The sequence below is a fragment of the Oncorhynchus gorbuscha genome, linkage group LG10, assembly GCF_021184085.1.
Source record: "Oncorhynchus gorbuscha isolate QuinsamMale2020 ecotype Even-year linkage group LG10, OgorEven_v1.0, whole genome shotgun sequence".
Taxonomy (NCBI): Eukaryota; Metazoa; Chordata; class Actinopteri; order Salmoniformes; family Salmonidae; genus Oncorhynchus; species Oncorhynchus gorbuscha.
Window position 1 is genome coordinate 46,470,388 of NC_060182.1, and position 17,224 is coordinate 46,487,611.

General features: G+C 41.7%; 1 protein-coding gene across 1 annotated transcript; it reads left to right on the forward strand.

Moving 5' to 3' along the window:
• The first annotated feature begins 3,186 nt into the window (after positions 1-3,186).
• On the forward strand, positions 3,187-17,157 carry LOC124046184 (serine--tRNA ligase, cytoplasmic-like). Its single transcript, XM_046366286.1, has 11 exons — positions 3,187-3,377; positions 9,877-9,947; positions 10,132-10,212; positions 10,333-10,491; positions 10,670-10,813; positions 10,935-11,090; positions 13,257-13,478; positions 13,724-13,853; positions 15,617-15,774; positions 15,910-16,039; positions 16,265-17,157. The coding sequence occupies exons 1-11, from the start codon at positions 3,242-3,244 to the stop codon at positions 16,411-16,413; spliced, it is 1,536 nt and encodes a 511-aa protein (XP_046222242.1). The 5' UTR covers positions 3,187-3,241; the 3' UTR covers positions 16,414-17,157.
• Positions 17,158-17,224: the final 67 nt, after the last annotated feature.

Below are 17,224 nucleotides of genomic sequence, written 5' to 3' on the forward strand. Positions count from 1 at the left end.
GAATGAGGACCCAAAAGCGACTTAACGAAAACAGAGTCTTTATTCCAGTATATGACAAAAGTAATAATCCTGGAAAAATCAAGAAGAAAACAAAACAGGAAAAAACATAAATCCACTCGTAGTAACGAGGACAGACTGGAGACTCGACCATTGACTGCAGGTTGCTTCAGGAAGGCACCGACCGTAGCAGACTAAGACACCTGCTCACACGCAGCATCTGAAGGAGACAAAACACGACAGAGCGAGACAAGGACACTGAACAGCGAACATCATACAAGGATCCGACAAGGACAGAAGCGAAAAACAAGGGCAGAAATAGGGCTCTAATCAGAGGGCAAAATATGGGACAGGTGTGAAAAGAGTAAATGAGTGAGTTAGGAGAATGAGGAACAGCTGGGAGCAGGAACGGAACGATAGAGAGAAGAGAGAGAGGGAGGGGGAGAGAGAGGGATAGAAAAAAGGAACGAACCTAATAAGACCAGCAGGGGGAAACGAACAGAAGGGAAAGCACAAGGACAAGACAATATATGACAAAACATGACATCTAGGCTGATGGATTTATGCAGAAACTGCCTAATGGGTTCAGGTGGGTGTTGACAGTTATCCGGACCTTGCCTTTCTGCCAAATAAACCTGTCTGTTCCCCCAGCCTCCTCTACCATAGCAAAGAGAAGACAACATGTTAAGCTTGTATTAATTAGGATGTCACAATGTGAAAGGTCATATACTTGACCAGAAAAAAAAGTTGGGAATTTCATCTCCCAGTTGAATGTGGGTCTTTCCACAGTACTTACCATTAGTAAAAAATAAATAAAAATCTCCCCATCACAACAAACAGATATCATGGTACATTTTATAGATGTGTTTCATTTTCTCTAAAGTTGCATGAACAGATTATACAAAACACACATTTGTACTTTTCACAATTTTTTTCTTCTGGCAATGTAATGTAATATAATTTTGACATTGACTATGTCAAACTATGATGGTTTGTCATGGTCATACATATAAATATAATTATATATAATTATTGTTGTTCAAATAAACACTACATCAGGAGGCTTATTTAAGCATACTGTATTTCTTGTTGAAGAGGTCCTGGAACAGCTTTATCAGGTATTTTATATCCTGGTGGAGCTTTTCTTTGTCTTGAGCTGATAAACCACAATCTGTTTTAAACAACAACGTTAATTCAGGTAAATAATAAATGAAATGATCATTTTATGTAATAAAATGTTCATTACCATTGAAACATTCAACAAATTCTCTCATTAAATCTTCATGCCCCTCTATGTAATTATTCCCTTCTGTAATGAACACTGCAATACGTCTGTCATTTGTGTTATGGACTATAATAATGACCTCCACTCCCATCTTTTCCAGCTTGCGCTCCTAGACTAATTACAGAATCAAAGATGCTAAAATCCCTGCTAAAATGCCTGAACAAGATACATGTAAATGTGTATTCCCTGACTATTCACTTTCATAATGCTTACTTCCATGGTTGGTGATTGAATACATGTATTATTATGTCCATGGCTGGATTCCCAATAGAATAAGATATAATTAATCCAAATGAAACATGAAACACACCCAATTTAAGGCCAGCATCCCGGAGTCACCTCTTTACAGTAGTCGTTGAGACTGTTTTTTTGTGGGTACTATTAAATTAAGCTGCCAGTTGAGGACTTGTAAGGCGTCTGTTTCTCAAACTAGACACTCTAATGTACTTGTCCTGTTGCTCAGTTGTGCACCAGGGCCTCCCACTCCTCTTTCTATTCTGGTTAGAGCCCGTTTGTGCTATTCTATTCTGGTCAGAGCCAGTTTGTTCTATTCTGGTTAGAACCAGATTGAGTAGTACACAGTTTTATACGAGATCTTCAGTTTCTTGGCAATAGCCTTCCTTTCTCAGAACATGAATAGACTGACGAGTTTCAGAAGAAAGTTCTTTGTTTCTGGCCATTTTGAGCCTGTAATCAAACCCACAAATGCTGATGCTCCAGATACTCAACTAGTCTAAAGAAGACCAGTTGTAATTGCTTCTTTAATCAGAACAACAGTTTTCAGCTGTGCTAACATAATTGCAAAAATGGTTTTCTAATGATCAGTTAGCCTTTTAAAATGATAAACTTGGATTAGCTAACACAACGTGCCATTGGAACACAGGAGTGATGGTTGCTGATAATGGGCCTCTGTACGACTATGTAGATATTCCATTTAAAAAAAGTTTCCAGCTACAGTAGTCATTTACAACATTAACAATGTCTACACTGTATTTCTGATCAATTTTATGTTATTTTAATGGACAAAAAAATAGCTTTTCTTTCAAACACACTGACATTTCTAAGTGACCCCAAACTTTTAAATGGTAGTGTATATACACACAATACTCCATAATGAAAAGCAAAAACAGGTTTTTAGAAATGTTTGCAAATGTATTAAAATTAACAGGACAATAACCCTAAGCAGACAGCCAAGACAATGCAAGAGTGGCATTGGGACAAGTCTCTGAATGCCCTTGAGTGGCCCAACCAGAGCCCGGTCTAAACTTATCACAAACATCTCTGGAAAGACCTGAAAATAGGCTGTAATCACTGCCAAAGGTGCTTCAACAAAGTACTGAGTTAAAGGGTCTAAATTCTTAAGTAAATGTGATATTTAATTTTTGTTATTTTTTATAAATTAGCAAAACATTCAAAAATACAGTTTTTGCTTTGTCATTATGAGATATTGTGTGTAATTGATGAGGGAACATTTTAGAATGAGGCTATAACTTAACAACATGTCAAAAAAGTCAAGGGTTCTGAATATGAATGCACTGGATATTATTCAGCTTGTACAATCTGTGTGTCTCTTCATTGGCCTGGGCTAATCTTTATATGAATTCAAGACCTGACTGATGTCAATTTGTCAGTGTCAGAGAAGCCACTCATTTTGGTAATTTGTGTCATATTAAAAAACATTCAGCTAATGCCTTCTCTCGTGTAATAGTATTTTTTCATTATTTTGTATTTGTTTTCATCAATAATTTATTGCCTTTTCTTGTTGGTACAATACAATTGCCCATTGATAAAAAATTATACAGCTTTTGAATGAGTTATCCACATTGCAATGTTTCGTACTGCAGCCTTTTATTTTGAAGGTTTTGTCATTACCATACGATGTGACGTCATCATTCGGGCTTCTTGCAGAATACAACTAGTCCGGTTAAATCATTGCAGTTGAGGAAGCTTAGTGTCAGCATGGTGCTCGATTTGGACCAATTTAGAGCCGATAAAGGCGGTGATCCTGAAGTAATCAGAGAGACGCAAAGGAAAAGGTTTAAAGACGTGTCACTTGTGGATAAACTGGTACACGCAGACACAGAATGGAGAAAATGTAAGTTCCGCCTTTTAGCTAGCTATGTGCATTCATTTAATGGGATGCCTGTTGGTGTCCAAATTGCTTGCTAGCATCGTGCATTAATAAACTGTACTCAAAAGTCGACCTTGTAGTCACCCAAACAGAAATGGACAAATTCAAGCATGATACGCCAGTTCACGTTTTTAGATCTAGCTAGTTCACTATTAAATTCTCAGCTAAAGCCTAACTAGTTGGTAACCTGCGCTACCTAGGTAGATAAACTAGTTAGTCACCGGGAGTTAGTAAATGTCTACGTAGCTAGCTAGCTGTGCTAGCCACCTGGGATACAACCAACAATCTCCTGTCCCATGGCTTTAACTAGGCATATCTGACATGTATTTGATTCGTGTTTAACATAGCTAGCTAACTAACAATGTATGGTTTAGTAGTTGAACTAGCGAGAAACTCAATCGATACATCCTCCTATTCACACTGACCGAACAATCTGACGCAATCCCCACCCAGTATGTGTAAAACAGATAGGGATCTGTTTTTCTTTACTCTCATCACACTCTAACTTTACCAGTTGAAAGTATACAATAATATCTTGTATTTATGTATTACAAGTTATAGTTTAAAATCAAAATATGCAAATGAGGCAACCCCCTCCTTCAAATATGCGCTCATTTGCATATTACGAGAGTTTGTTTTAACACATTGCTAAGGCAGAATGTTTTTGTTTGTGATAAGACACTCAGTTGTCAGACTTTAACCGAAGTTTAAAAATATTGTAATTTTATGGAATTCTTTTAAAAAAACTGACGGATGCATATTTTGCAAATATTTACACAAAATTACACTTTAAATCAAAACGACAAGGTGTGTGTGTATGTATATGTGTATTAGAGGTCGACCGATTATGATTTTAACGCCGATACCGATTATTGGAGGACCATAAAAGCCGCTATCGATCGGACGATTTTTAAACAAATATATTTTTTGTATTATTATTTTTTTTTTTTTGTGATAATAACAATTACAACAGTACTGAATGAACTTATTTTAACTTAATATAATACATCAATAAAATCAATTTAGCCCCAAATAAATAATGAATTCAATGTTCAATTTGGTTTAAATATTGCACTTTTACTTCTCCAACACTTTGTTTTTGCACTATGTGCCATGTAAAAAGCTAACGTTTGAGTTCCTTGCTCAGAACATGAGAACATATGAAAGTTGGTGGTTCCTTTTAACATGAAACTTCTATATTCCAAGGTAAGAGGTTTTAGGTTGTAGTTAATATAGTATTTATAGGACTATTTCTCTCTATACCATTTGTATTTCATATACCTTTGACTATTGGATGTTGTTATAGGCACTATAGTATTTCCAGTGTAACAGTATAGCTTCCGACCCTCTCTTCGCCCCTACCTGGGCTCGAACCAGGAACACATCGACAACAGCCACACTCGAAGCAGCATTACCCATCGCTCCACAAATGCCGCGGCCCTTGCAGAGCAAGGGGAATAACTACTAAGTTGCAGAGCGAGTGACGTTTGAAACGCTATTAGCGCACACCCAGCTAACTAGCTAGCCATTTCACATCGGTTACACCAGCCATTAGGCTGATAGGCTTGAAGTCATAAACGGCGCTGTGCTTGCGAAGAGCTGCTGGCAAAACGCACGAAAGTGCTGTTTGAATAAATGATTACGAGCCTGCTGCTGCCTACCATCGTTCAGTGAGACTGCTCTATCAAATCAGACTTAATTATAACATAATAACACACAGAAATACGAGCCTTTGGTCATTAATTTGGTCAAATCCGGAAACTATCATTTTGAAAACAAAACTCTTATTATTTTAGTGAAATACGTAACCGTTCGGTAATTTATCTAACAGGTGGCATCCCTAAGTCTAAATATTCTTGTTACATTGCACAACCTTCAATGTTATGTCATAATTATGTAAAATTCTGGCAAATTAGTTCGCAATGAGCAAGGCGGCCCAAACTGTTGCATATACACTGACTCTGCGTGCAGTGAACGCAAGAGAAATGACAATTTCACCTGGTAAATATTGCCTGCTAACCTGGATTTATTTTAGCTAAATATGCAGGTTTAAAAATATATACTCCTGTGTTTATGGTTAGGTACAGACATCCAACGATTGTGCTTTTTTTCGCAAATGTGCTGTTGTTAAATCATCCCCCAGCATTGCATCGATTATATGCAACGCAGGACACGCTAGATAAACTAGTAATATCATCAACCATGTGTAGTTATAACTAGTGATTATGATTGGTTGTTTTTTATAAGATAAGTTTAATGGTAGCTAGTAACTTACCTTGGCTTCTACTGCATTCGCGTAACAGGCAATGATCTCCTCGTGGAGTGCAATGAGAGGGCAGGTGGTTAGAGCATTGGACTAGTTAACTGTAAGGTTGCAAGATTGGCTCCCCCGAGCTGACAAGGTGAAAATCTGTTGTTCTGCCCCCGAACAAGGCAGTTAACCCACCGTTCCTAGGCCGTCATTGAAAATAGGAATGTGTTCTTAACTGACTTGCCTAGTTAAATAAAGGTGTATATGAAAAAAAAATCGGAGCCCAAAAAACTCTTATGAAAACTTGAAATCGGCCCAAATGAATTGGCCATTCCGATTAATCGGTCGACCTCTAGTCATAACGGCAGGACTAAATATCAACATGTTACCCTATGTAAATATTAACCTATATTTACTTTATGTAAAGCTAATTTCTCACTAATCACATTAGTCTACAGACCTATGACACTGTAGGCCTATGTGACAGTCTCGTTGTATAGTTATGTTTTCCTGTCGCTCAGTTTTATACACTTTGAATACATTTTGCTGGAGCAAGGAAATTCATATTATTTATAGGGTAGCCTAGTGGTTAGAACGTTGGACTAGTAACCGGAAGGTTGCAAGTTCAAACCCCCGAGCTGACACGGTACAAATCTGTCGTTCTGCCCCTGAACAGGCAGTTAACCCACTGTTCCTAGGCCGTCATTGAAAATAAGAATTTGTTCTTAACTGACTTATCTAGTTAAATAAAGGTCAAATAAAAACAAATATTTTAAAAATACACAGCAAGTCACCTGACAATGGCTACTCTGCCTTTTTATTTCCCTGTCATTCTCCTGTCATGTCTCTGATATGAGCTGAGACGAAGGAATCCCTAGGACTTTGCTTTTTTTCTAAAGAGCGGCATGTCCAAGTTCGTGGGCTAGATGAACCATCCTTGCATTTTTATCAAATGCCACGTCTCCCCTGGAGCACTCCTGCAGCCTGGACAGAATTACAGAATCCCTGGTTGGTGGGGTCTATGGTGATTTCCAGTCCAGTATTTAGACTCTTAGGGCAGATCAAATCATGTACAAATTGGTTTGTTTGTGACGTGGAATAAAAGCCACTGTTGGCTGGCTACTGTCTGGTTGTCATCTTCATCTCAACTAATTTGCGCCTGGACGCCCTGTTGCCGGTTACCTCATTTTCCTCTACATGTATTACCACTGCCTCTATGAGGCACTTTTTTTAAAAATTCACAGCTTTTCTCGCATTGGCTAATGGATCGCCTATTTTTATTTGCATACTGTAGGTATATTCTTCAAGATTGTATCTTTTTTTACTCTCTTTACGTGGATTCTTCGCGGGAGATATTTTCAAACAAGGAAGTGCTGCGTGGCACATGTGGCATTTTAACCAATCAGGTTGTCGTAAAGGGCCTTAACTCCAGTCACTGATCGGATGTCAGGATATTACTCCTCTTTCAGTACAAAGCACTGCGACTACAAAGGATATTGCCATGTGCTAGCTATGTCCCGGAAAACAAGCGTTTAAATTATCTGAATGAAATATTCTTATTAAATACTTTTTTCTTTACATAGTTGAATGTGCTGACAACAAAATCACACAAATTATCAATGGAAATCAAATTTATCAACCCATGGAGGTCTGGATTTGGAGTCACACTCAAAATTAAAGTGGAAAACCACACTACAGGCTGATCCAACTTTGATGTAATGTCCTTAAAACAGGTCAAAATGAGGCTCAGTAGTGTGTGTGTGTGGCCTCCACGTGCCTGTATGACCTCCCTACAACGCCTGGGCATGCTCCTGATGAGGTGACGGATGGTCTCCTGAGGGATATCCTCCCAGACCTGGACTAAAGCATCCTTTTGCCAATTTGGTGTTCTCTGGCAAATGCCAAACGTCCTGCACGGTGTTGGGCTGTAATCACAACCTCCACCTGTGGACGTCAGGCCCTCATACCACCCTCATGGAGTCTGTTTCTGACCGTTTGAGCAGGCACATGCACATTTGTGGCCTGCTGGGGGTCATTTTGCAGGGCTCTGGCAGTGCTCCTCCTTGCACAAAAGCGGAGGTAGCGGTCCTGCTGCTGGGTTGTTGCCCTCCTATGGCCTCCTCCACGTCTCCTGATGTACTGGCCTGTCTCGTTGTAGCGTCTCCATGCTCTGGACACTACGCTGACAGACACAGCAAACCTTCTTGCCACAGCTCTCATTGATGTGCCATCATGGATGAGCTGCACTACCTGAGCCACTTGTGTGGGTTGTAGACTCCGTCTCATGCTACCGCTAGAGTGAAGCACCGCCAGCATTCAAAAGTGACCAAAACATCAGCCAGGAAGCATAGGAACTGAGAAGTGGTCTGTGGTCACCACCTGCAGAACCACTCCTTTATTGGGGGTGTCTTGCAAGTTGCCTATAATTTCCACCTGTTGTCTATTCCATTTGCACAACAGCATGTGAAATGTATTGTCAATCAGTGTTGCTTCCTAAGTGGACAGTTTGATTTCACAGAAGTGTGATTGACTTGGAGTTACATTGTGTTGTTTAAGTGTTCCCTTTATTTTTTTGAGCAGTGTATATACAGTGGGGCAAAAAAAGTATTTAGTCAGCCACCAATTGTGCAAGTTCTCCCACTTAAAAATATGAGGCCTGTAATTTTCATCACAGGTACACTTCATCTATGACAGACAAAATGAGGGGGGAAAATCCAGAAAATCACATTGTAGGATTCTTAGTGATTTATTTGCAAATTATGGTGGAAAATAAGTATTTGGTCACCTACAAACAAGCAAGATTTCTGTCTCTCACAGACCTGTAACTTATTATTTAAGAGACTCCTCTGTCCTCCACTCATTACCTGTATTATGGCACCCTTTTCAACTTGTTATCAGTATAAAAGACACCTGTCCACAACCTCATACAATCACACTCCAAACTCCACTATGGCCAAGACCAAAGAGCTGTCAAAGGACACCAGAAACATAATTTTAGACCTGCACCAGGCTGGGAAGACTGAATCTGCAATAGGTAATAATAATATAATATATGCCATTTAGCAGACGCTTTTATCCAAAGCGACTTACAGTCATGTGTGCATACATTCTACGTATGGGTGGTCCCGGGGATCGAACCCACTACCTTGGCGTTACAAGCGCCATGCTCTACCAACTGAGCTACAGAAGGACCACAAGCAGCTTGGTTTGAAGAAATCAACTGCGGGAGCAATTATTAGGAAATGGAAGACATACAAGACCACTGATAATCTCCCTCGATCTGGGACCAAAGTAGCCAAGCCTACCATCAGTAACACACTACGCCGCCAGGGACTCAAATCCTGCAAATCCTGCAGTGTCCCCCTGCTTAAGCCAGTACATGTCCAGGCCCATCTGAAGTTTGCTAGAGAGCATTTGGATGATCCATATGACATTCTCCCAATCTTCTTCTGGTCAGGTGAAAACCTTGTGAAGACTTACAGAAAACTTTTGACCTCTGTCATTGGCAACAAAGGGTATATAACAAAGTATTGAGAAACTTTTGTTATTGTCCGAATATTGACCAAATACTTATTTTCCACCATAATTTGCAAATAAATAAATAAAATATTTTTTTTATTTTTACAGTTTGTCTGTCATAGTTGAAGTGTACCTATGATAAAAAGATGAGGCTTGTAATTTTCAAGTGGGAAAACTTGCACAATTGGTGGCTGACTAAATACTTTTTTGCCCCACATATATATATATATATTATATATAATTCAACATGGAGTTTTAAAAATAGCGTTTGAAGTTCTACATGAAACATGCTATCATGAATGACATTCGTGGCACGTGTTGTTGACGAAGTTGGGATACAATGATACAAATAAAGTGTTTATATACATTATTGACTATTTTATTTGTACATTTTATTACAGTATGGTAGTTATAGTTACAAAATATCCTAAAATGTTCAAATGGAAGCAAAATCCCTTTTTTTGTTTTTGCCTGTAGTGTCTGGCCTTAATGTCTCCTGTCATTTACATTTACATTTAAGTCTGCATCTACATATTTTTAAGGGGGGGGGTCTTTATCCTATCCTAGGTATTCCTTAAAGAGGTGGGGTTTCAGGTGTCAGTGTCACTAACGTCATAATGTTAGCTACCTGCCATGACACACACCATTATTGATGCATGTAATGTTGACCCTTGTCTTTTCCATGCTCGCCAGGTCGTTTTACTGCCGACAACCTCAACAAGGCGAAGAATTTATGCAGCAAAACCGTTGGCGAGAAAATGAAGGTATAGGGGACATCTTGTGATGCTGGTGAACAATCCAGCCACCCCTCAGTCTTTACATAACCTAATGTTACATGGCTACCTGTTTTCCCCCCCTTCATTCTGACAGCATGTCATGTTCTATTCTATGTGCAGATAGAAAGAAACACTAACTGTTCACCCTGTTCTGGGGCTTTTCTGTTTACAGAAGAAAGAGCCAATTGGGGAGGATGATTCTCTCCCAGACGACACCCAGAACTTGGAGGCCCTAACAGCAGACACACTAGCGGTAGGTCAACTCGCTAGCTAGCACTTCATCTATATGCTGATTGACGTCTTTATGGAAGATTCTATTGGACTTGTGGGTCCCATACCATGAGTATTTTTAATGTCTCTTTCCTCCCTCTAGCCCCTCACGGTCACCCAGATCAAGAAGGTCCGTCTGCTTGTGGATGAGGCAGTGCAGAAATCTGACAGTGAGAGGGTAAAGCTGGAGGAGGAGCGCTTTCAATACCTGAGAGAGATCGGAAACCTCTTGCATCCATCTGTGCCCATAAGTAATGATGAGGTGGGTTGTCAAGGAATTGTAATTCCCATCACCAGCAATAAGGAGGTGGATGGAAGTAAACATTGCTTCTGGAAGAAAACACAAAATCTGGTGTCTTGTCTCTGTCTCATGCATTTTGTTTTGCCTCTTTTTGTTTACTTTTCTACTCTCTAATTTCCCTCCGCTATCTCCCTGGCAGGATGCTGATAACAAAGTGGAGCGCACTTGGGGAGACTGTACTGTGCAGAAGAAGTATTCCCACGTGGACCTGGTAGTCATGATCGATGGCTACGACGGAGAGAAAGGAGCTATAGTGGCAGGGAGCCGTGGCTACTTCCTCAAGGCAAGTTCTTAGTCACACACTGTCACATGTAGCCAATACTCACAGGCCGATTCAAACCAGGTGTAATTCCGTTCAACTATGATCGTTATCCTTACTGACTCTTCCCCTTTTCTGTTTTTAGGGGCCACTAGTTTTCCTAGAGCAGGCATTGATCAACTATGCTCTGCGGATGCTCCACAGCAAGAACTACCAAATGCTGTACACCCCCTTCTTCATGAGGAAAGAGGTCATGCAGGAGGTGGCCCAGCTCAGCCAGTTTGATGATGAACTTTACAAGGTGTGATGGATTTCAAATGAACCTTCCATTTCTATTGCAGGACAGGGCTGATGTACAACTCTTTCATGGCTCTTTAATGTTTACACAAAGATGTAGATTTGATGTTCATTTTGTCAGAGAGCTTCTAGTCATCGCAGCAGTGGGTGGCGCTTTTCTCTCACCTCATCTCCTCATTTGAGTTCCATACTTGTCCACTCAAGCTTAACGTTGTTGCCGTTTATTGCCCACCAGGTGCCCTTGGGGAGTTCCTCAATGAGCTAATTTCCTAACGATGGCTCACCGTTTGTCGTACTTGGCAACTTCAACCTCTCGAAGTGTGCCTTAGATTCACTTCTTTCCAGCTGTATTTCCCCTCTGCCTCTTTTGACCTCACCCTTTCCCAAAAAGGAGGGATATTGAACTTCCCGGAGGACCGATCATCCTTACATTCTCTACCTTCTCCTGTATGTGCTGCTAAGGCCATTTTCTATCCCTCTAAATTTCAAGCATCTGCACTCAGACAGAATTACGCTATGCCTTGACTTCTTTCTTCCCGCTCTCTCCATATGAAACCCTGCGACTTGAGGTCTGGTCGCGCGACCCCATCCCCTCCTCCCTTTGCCAGACGGTCTCTTGAGACCTTCTCACTTCACTCATCAACTCATCTTTGACCACTGACTGTATCCCCTCTGACTTCAAAATGGTCCGAGTCGCTCCCCTCCTCAAGAAACCAAAACTCAACTCTTCTGACGTCAACTATAGAACTTTTTTATTTTCTTTCCAAAACACTTGAGCGTGCGGCCTCTGACCATCTCTGTCGCTGTCTTTCTCAGAATGATCTTCTTGACCCTAACCAGTCAGGCTTAAAGACAGGTCCCTCAAGCAAGACTGCTCTTCTTTGTGTCACGGAGGCTCTTCGCACTGCCAAAGCTGACTCTCTCCTCTGTTCTCATCTCCTAGATCTATACACTGCCTTCGATGCCGTGAACCATCAGATCCTCCTCTCCACCCTCTCAGGGCTGAGCGTCTCAGGCTCTGCACACTCTTGGATTGCATTCTACCTGACAGCCCGCTCTTACCAGGTGACGTGGTGAAGACGTTCGTATCTGCACCACACTCTCACGACGGGTGTCCCCCTGGGCTCTGTTCTAGGCCCTCTATACACCAAGTCAGTCACTCTGCTCAATCATATCATCACATGGTCTCCTATCATTACTATGTGGATGACACTCTGCTACTTTTCTCCTTCCGTCCTCCTGACACCCAGCTGGCAACATGCATCTCTGTATGCCTGGCAGATATCTCAGCTTGAATATCGGTGCAAAACCTCAAGCTCAACATCGAGAAGATGGCACTGCTCATCTTCTCGGAAGGCCTGCCTGCTCAAAGACCTTTCCATCACGGTTGACAACTCCACACACCCCTCCCAGAATGCAAAGAACCTTGACGTGACCATAGGCGGCGACACCTGTCATTCTCTGCAAACGTCAAAGCTTTGACTCGCTCCTGCAGGTTCATGCTCTAAAACATCCGAGGAGTACGACCCTACCTAGCATCTGGACTACTACAACTCAGTGTTGGCTGGGCGCCCTGCTTGTACCATGAAACCCTTGCAAATCCAGAACGCTGCAGCCCACCTGGTTCAACCCTTCCGAGTTTTCCCATGTTACCCCACTCCTCCACTGGCTTCCAGTCGAAGCTCACATCCACTACAAGACCATGGTACTTGCCTACAGAGCTGCAAGAGGAACTGCCCCTCCTTACCTTCAGGCTATGCTCAAACCCTACACTCCAACCCGAGGACTCCAGCTCTCACTCTTACGGGAGGGCAGCACCAGCTCAGCCCAGTCAAAGCTTTTCTCTGTCCTGGCACTTTAATGGTGGAACCAGATTCCCCTCGGAGCTAAGAAAGTCTCTGACCATCTGAAAACATCTGGAACCCTACCTCTTCAAAGAGTATCTTAAATATACTTAAATCCCACAGCCTCATCCCCACCCCCTTTTATTTAGGATGATTTTATTTACTGTGATATGTGGTTGGCCAACTTAGCCATCTTAAGATTACTGCGCTAACTGTAAGTCGCTCTGAATAAGTCTGTTAAATGACAAACATGTCAAATATGCTGATGTGGGTATTTTCCCCCTGAAATGATTCACTCTGTGCCCTCCCTGCTTGTTGTCTCTCAGGTGATTGGGAAGAGCAGTGAGAAGTCTGAGGACACGGCCATTGATGAGAAGTATCTGATTGCTACCTCGGAGCAGCCTATTGCAGCCTTCCTGAGAGACGAGTGGCTGAAGCCAGAGGAGCTGCCCATTCGCTACGCCGGCCTCTCCACCTGCTTCAGACAGGAAGTGGGCTCCCACGGCCGTGACACCCGAGGCATCTTCAGGGTGCACCAGTTTGAGAAGGTCAGTGGACATTTTCTCAAAGTAGATATGGGTGAGTCATGGTCGAGTCATGGTCAATGTTAAAAGGCCACAGCTTTGTTGGAGTACATTGTATTTTATAGGCCTAATTGAAGAAAGATGAAGTCCTGTTATTGATCATTTACAGATTATGTCAAGCGATGCACATTTTTCAGAGGAGAACATTGCTTTTTTTAATAGGGTCTCAGCTAATGATTGCCAAATACTAATCAACACTCTCCATTCAGATTGAGCAGTTTGTATTTGCTTCTCCTCATGACAACAAGTCCTGGGAGATGATGGATGAGATGATTGAAACTGCTGAGGAGTTCTACCAGACACTAGGGATCCCCTACCGCATCGTCAACATAGTCTCAGGTAGGTGCTGCAGATAGTTCTACTCAACACACCTGTTCCTCTCTGGGACGGAGACGTAATTATCACTGGCCAATTCCATACGAGATTGGCCAAAAGATATGATGATTTGGCCAATTCCCTACGAGATTGGCCAAAAGATATGTTTTAAATCATTCTGAGAGGACATCCCTAGATGTCCTTTGGGGGAAGGATGCCTAGCAGAGCTTTTGAAAGTCTGTATCCAAAATGATTATTGAGAAATAATTTATTAAAGTTTGGAAATGTGATGTTTTGACCATTCCCAGGGCTTCTGTGAGACACTACAACAATGTTTCAAATGACTGGCTTTGTATCCTTACCGTCTCCACTGAAATATACAATGAGTCTGTAGATGCTACAAAGCCAGTCATTTGAAACCTTATAGCGTCTCCACTGAAATATACAGTGCCTTCGGAAAGAATTCAGACCCCTTAACTTTTTCCACACGGTCATAAAATTGATTCAATATTTTTTTCCCTCATCAATCTACACACAATACCCCATAATGACAAAGTGAAGACAGGTTTTTAGAAAATGTTAATTTGTTTTTTTAAACATACCTTATTCAGAGCCTTTGCTATGAGACTGGAAATTGAGCTCATGTGCATCCTGTTTCCATTGATCATCCTTGATGTTTCTACAACTTGATTGGAGTTCCTCTGTGGAGATGGTTGTCCTTGAAGGTTATCCCATCTCTGCAGCATTCCACCAATCAGGCCTTTATGGTAGAGGGGTCAGATGGATGCCACTCCTCAGTGAAAGGCACATGACGGCCTGCTTGAATTTTGCCAAAAGGCACCTAAAGGACTATCAGACAATGAGAAACAAGTTTCTCTGGTTTGATGAAACCAAGATTGAACTCTTTGGCCTGAATGCCAAGTGTCACGTCTGGAGGAAACCTGGCACCATCCCTACGGTGAAGCATGGTGGTGGCAGCTTCATGCTGTGGGGATGTTTTTCAGCGGCAGGGATTCTAGTCAGGATTGAGGGAAAGATTAACTGCACAAAGTATACAGATCCTTCATTTAAAACCTGCTCAGGACCTCGGACTGGGGCAAAGGTTCACCTTCCAACAGGACAACTCGAAGCACACAGCCAAGACAACGCAGGAGTAGCTTTGGGGAAAGTCTCTGAATGTCCTTGAGTGGCCCAGCCAGAGCCTGGTTTTAACCTGATCGAACATTTCTGGAGAGACCTGAAAATATCTGTGCAGTGTCGCTCCCCATCCAGCCTGACAGAGCTTGAGAGGATCTGCAGATAAGAATGGGAGAAACTCTCCAAAATACAGGTGTGCCAAGCCTGTAGCTTCATATCCAAGAAGACTCCGGGCTGTAATCCATGCCAAAGGTATTTCAACTAAGTAAAGGGTCTGAATAGTTATGTATATCTGATATTTAAGTTTTTGCTTTGTCATTATGGGGTATTTGTGTGTAGACTAGGGGGGGCTGTTTAATCCATTTTAGAATAAGGCTAAACTAACAGAGTGAAAGGTCAAGGGGTCTGAATTATTTCCGAACGCGCTGTAAGTAATGTTTGATCAATAATACAATTTCTTTACCCACTCAGGACAAGAACCATAACTTGTATGAGTTAACTTGATGTTTAATAACAACCTTCACATTGATCCTGCATGATTTACATTTGACACAACAGACATTTCCCATGGGAGCAGTTTTGGAGTGTCTTACTAGCCACGTTTTCTAGCTGGTCTGTCTGAGCCTCAGTGTCTGTCTGCTCCCACCCAGGTGCTCTGAACCATGCAGCCAGTAAGAAGCTGGACTTGGAGGCCTGGTTCCCAGGGTCCGCAGCCTTCAGAGAGCTGGTCTCCTGCTCCAACTGTTTAGACTACCAGGCTCGTCGGCTGCGTATCCGCTACGGACAGACCAAAAAGATGATGGACAAGGTGAGAGTACCCAGTCTTTCCATAGAAAACCCTCCCATTATAAAATTGATAGTTCTAGATTTGCTTCCATAATCAAAAAGTCAAATTGAGTGGAATATTTGAACCAGTTCACATGACTCTTCCTGTGTTCTTTAGGCCGACTATGTGCATATGCTCAACGCGACCATGTGTGCCACCACACGTGTAATGTGTGCTATCCTGGAGACGTACCAGACAGAAGAAGGTATCATTATTCCAGAGGTACTCCGGAACTTCATGCCTCCAGGTGAGCCACGGTGTTTGTTTGTTTACAGGTTTTGTGAAGGTTCGTGCAATACGTGTGCCATATGCATGGAGGGTAGTGAGAAGAAACAACCTTTCATGATTGCAGAGTACTTAAAAAGATATAGATTTGCTTCTATGTGTATTTGATGACTAGTATTGCCATGAAAGCAGTTTGTGTTTGTACTGAATGTGTACACTTTCATTCATATTCTATACATTGTCTTAGGTATGACAGAGATGCTGAAGTTTGTAAAGCCTGCCCCTATTGATGTGGAGATGTCCAAGAAGCAGAAGAAACAGCAGGATGGAGGGAAGAAGAAGCAGGGAAGTGGAGACCAGAACCAAGTGGAGAACATGTCTGTCCACGATTCCTAGACCCCATCATCATCCCCATTCTTACACTCCCTTCACTCTCACCACATCTGAAAATGGACTGCTCCATCCTATCACCAATGCATCTCATTGTGCTCTGGGTCTAGTGACCAGTCTGTCGCTCTCCTCTCCCAGAGATGAGGTTCAACCCCTTTTCTACTGTATGAACAGAATACATACTGAAAGGTTAATTATGAAAGGGAAAAGCCGAAGGTGTTGCTAGTTAGTGGGAAAGGGGCTGTTAACAGCTTTGGGGCAATAGTAATGTTAGGTCTGCTGCATGCCATTATCTTAACTGTAACATCCAAACAATATCAAGTCTGAACTCTGGAATTCTGTGAAATTTCGTTTGACGCTTATTATTGCAAAATGTTTTCAAAGTAAGGTGACGTGAACATTCAATCAACATCTTGAGTCTGGCACAGCTGTGTGTGTGTGGGTGGGTTGCTTTTAGTAATACAGTTGCTTAGAAGTTCTTAACTACATTTTAATTGTCTGAATGAATGTCACCATAAATCACACAACTGTCCTGTGTAAATTCAGAAGGGCTGGGGTCATGAGACATCTGAACTCTGTCTTGTTTGGGCTTTTTGTGACACACCGCTCTCTCAACTCAGGAGTTTTCCTACATTTGTTGCTTGAGGTCATTTGCTTCTCGTGCTTGTCAGGATAATACGATGTCTGTATGTACTTGCGTAAGACGAGGCGTTGATAAAGAGGCACCACTGTAACAATAAATAATATGAAAAGTGACTTGTGTATTTTTCCCAATGATATGAGATGTCAGTAACTGTTTGAGATGCTATCTGTATCA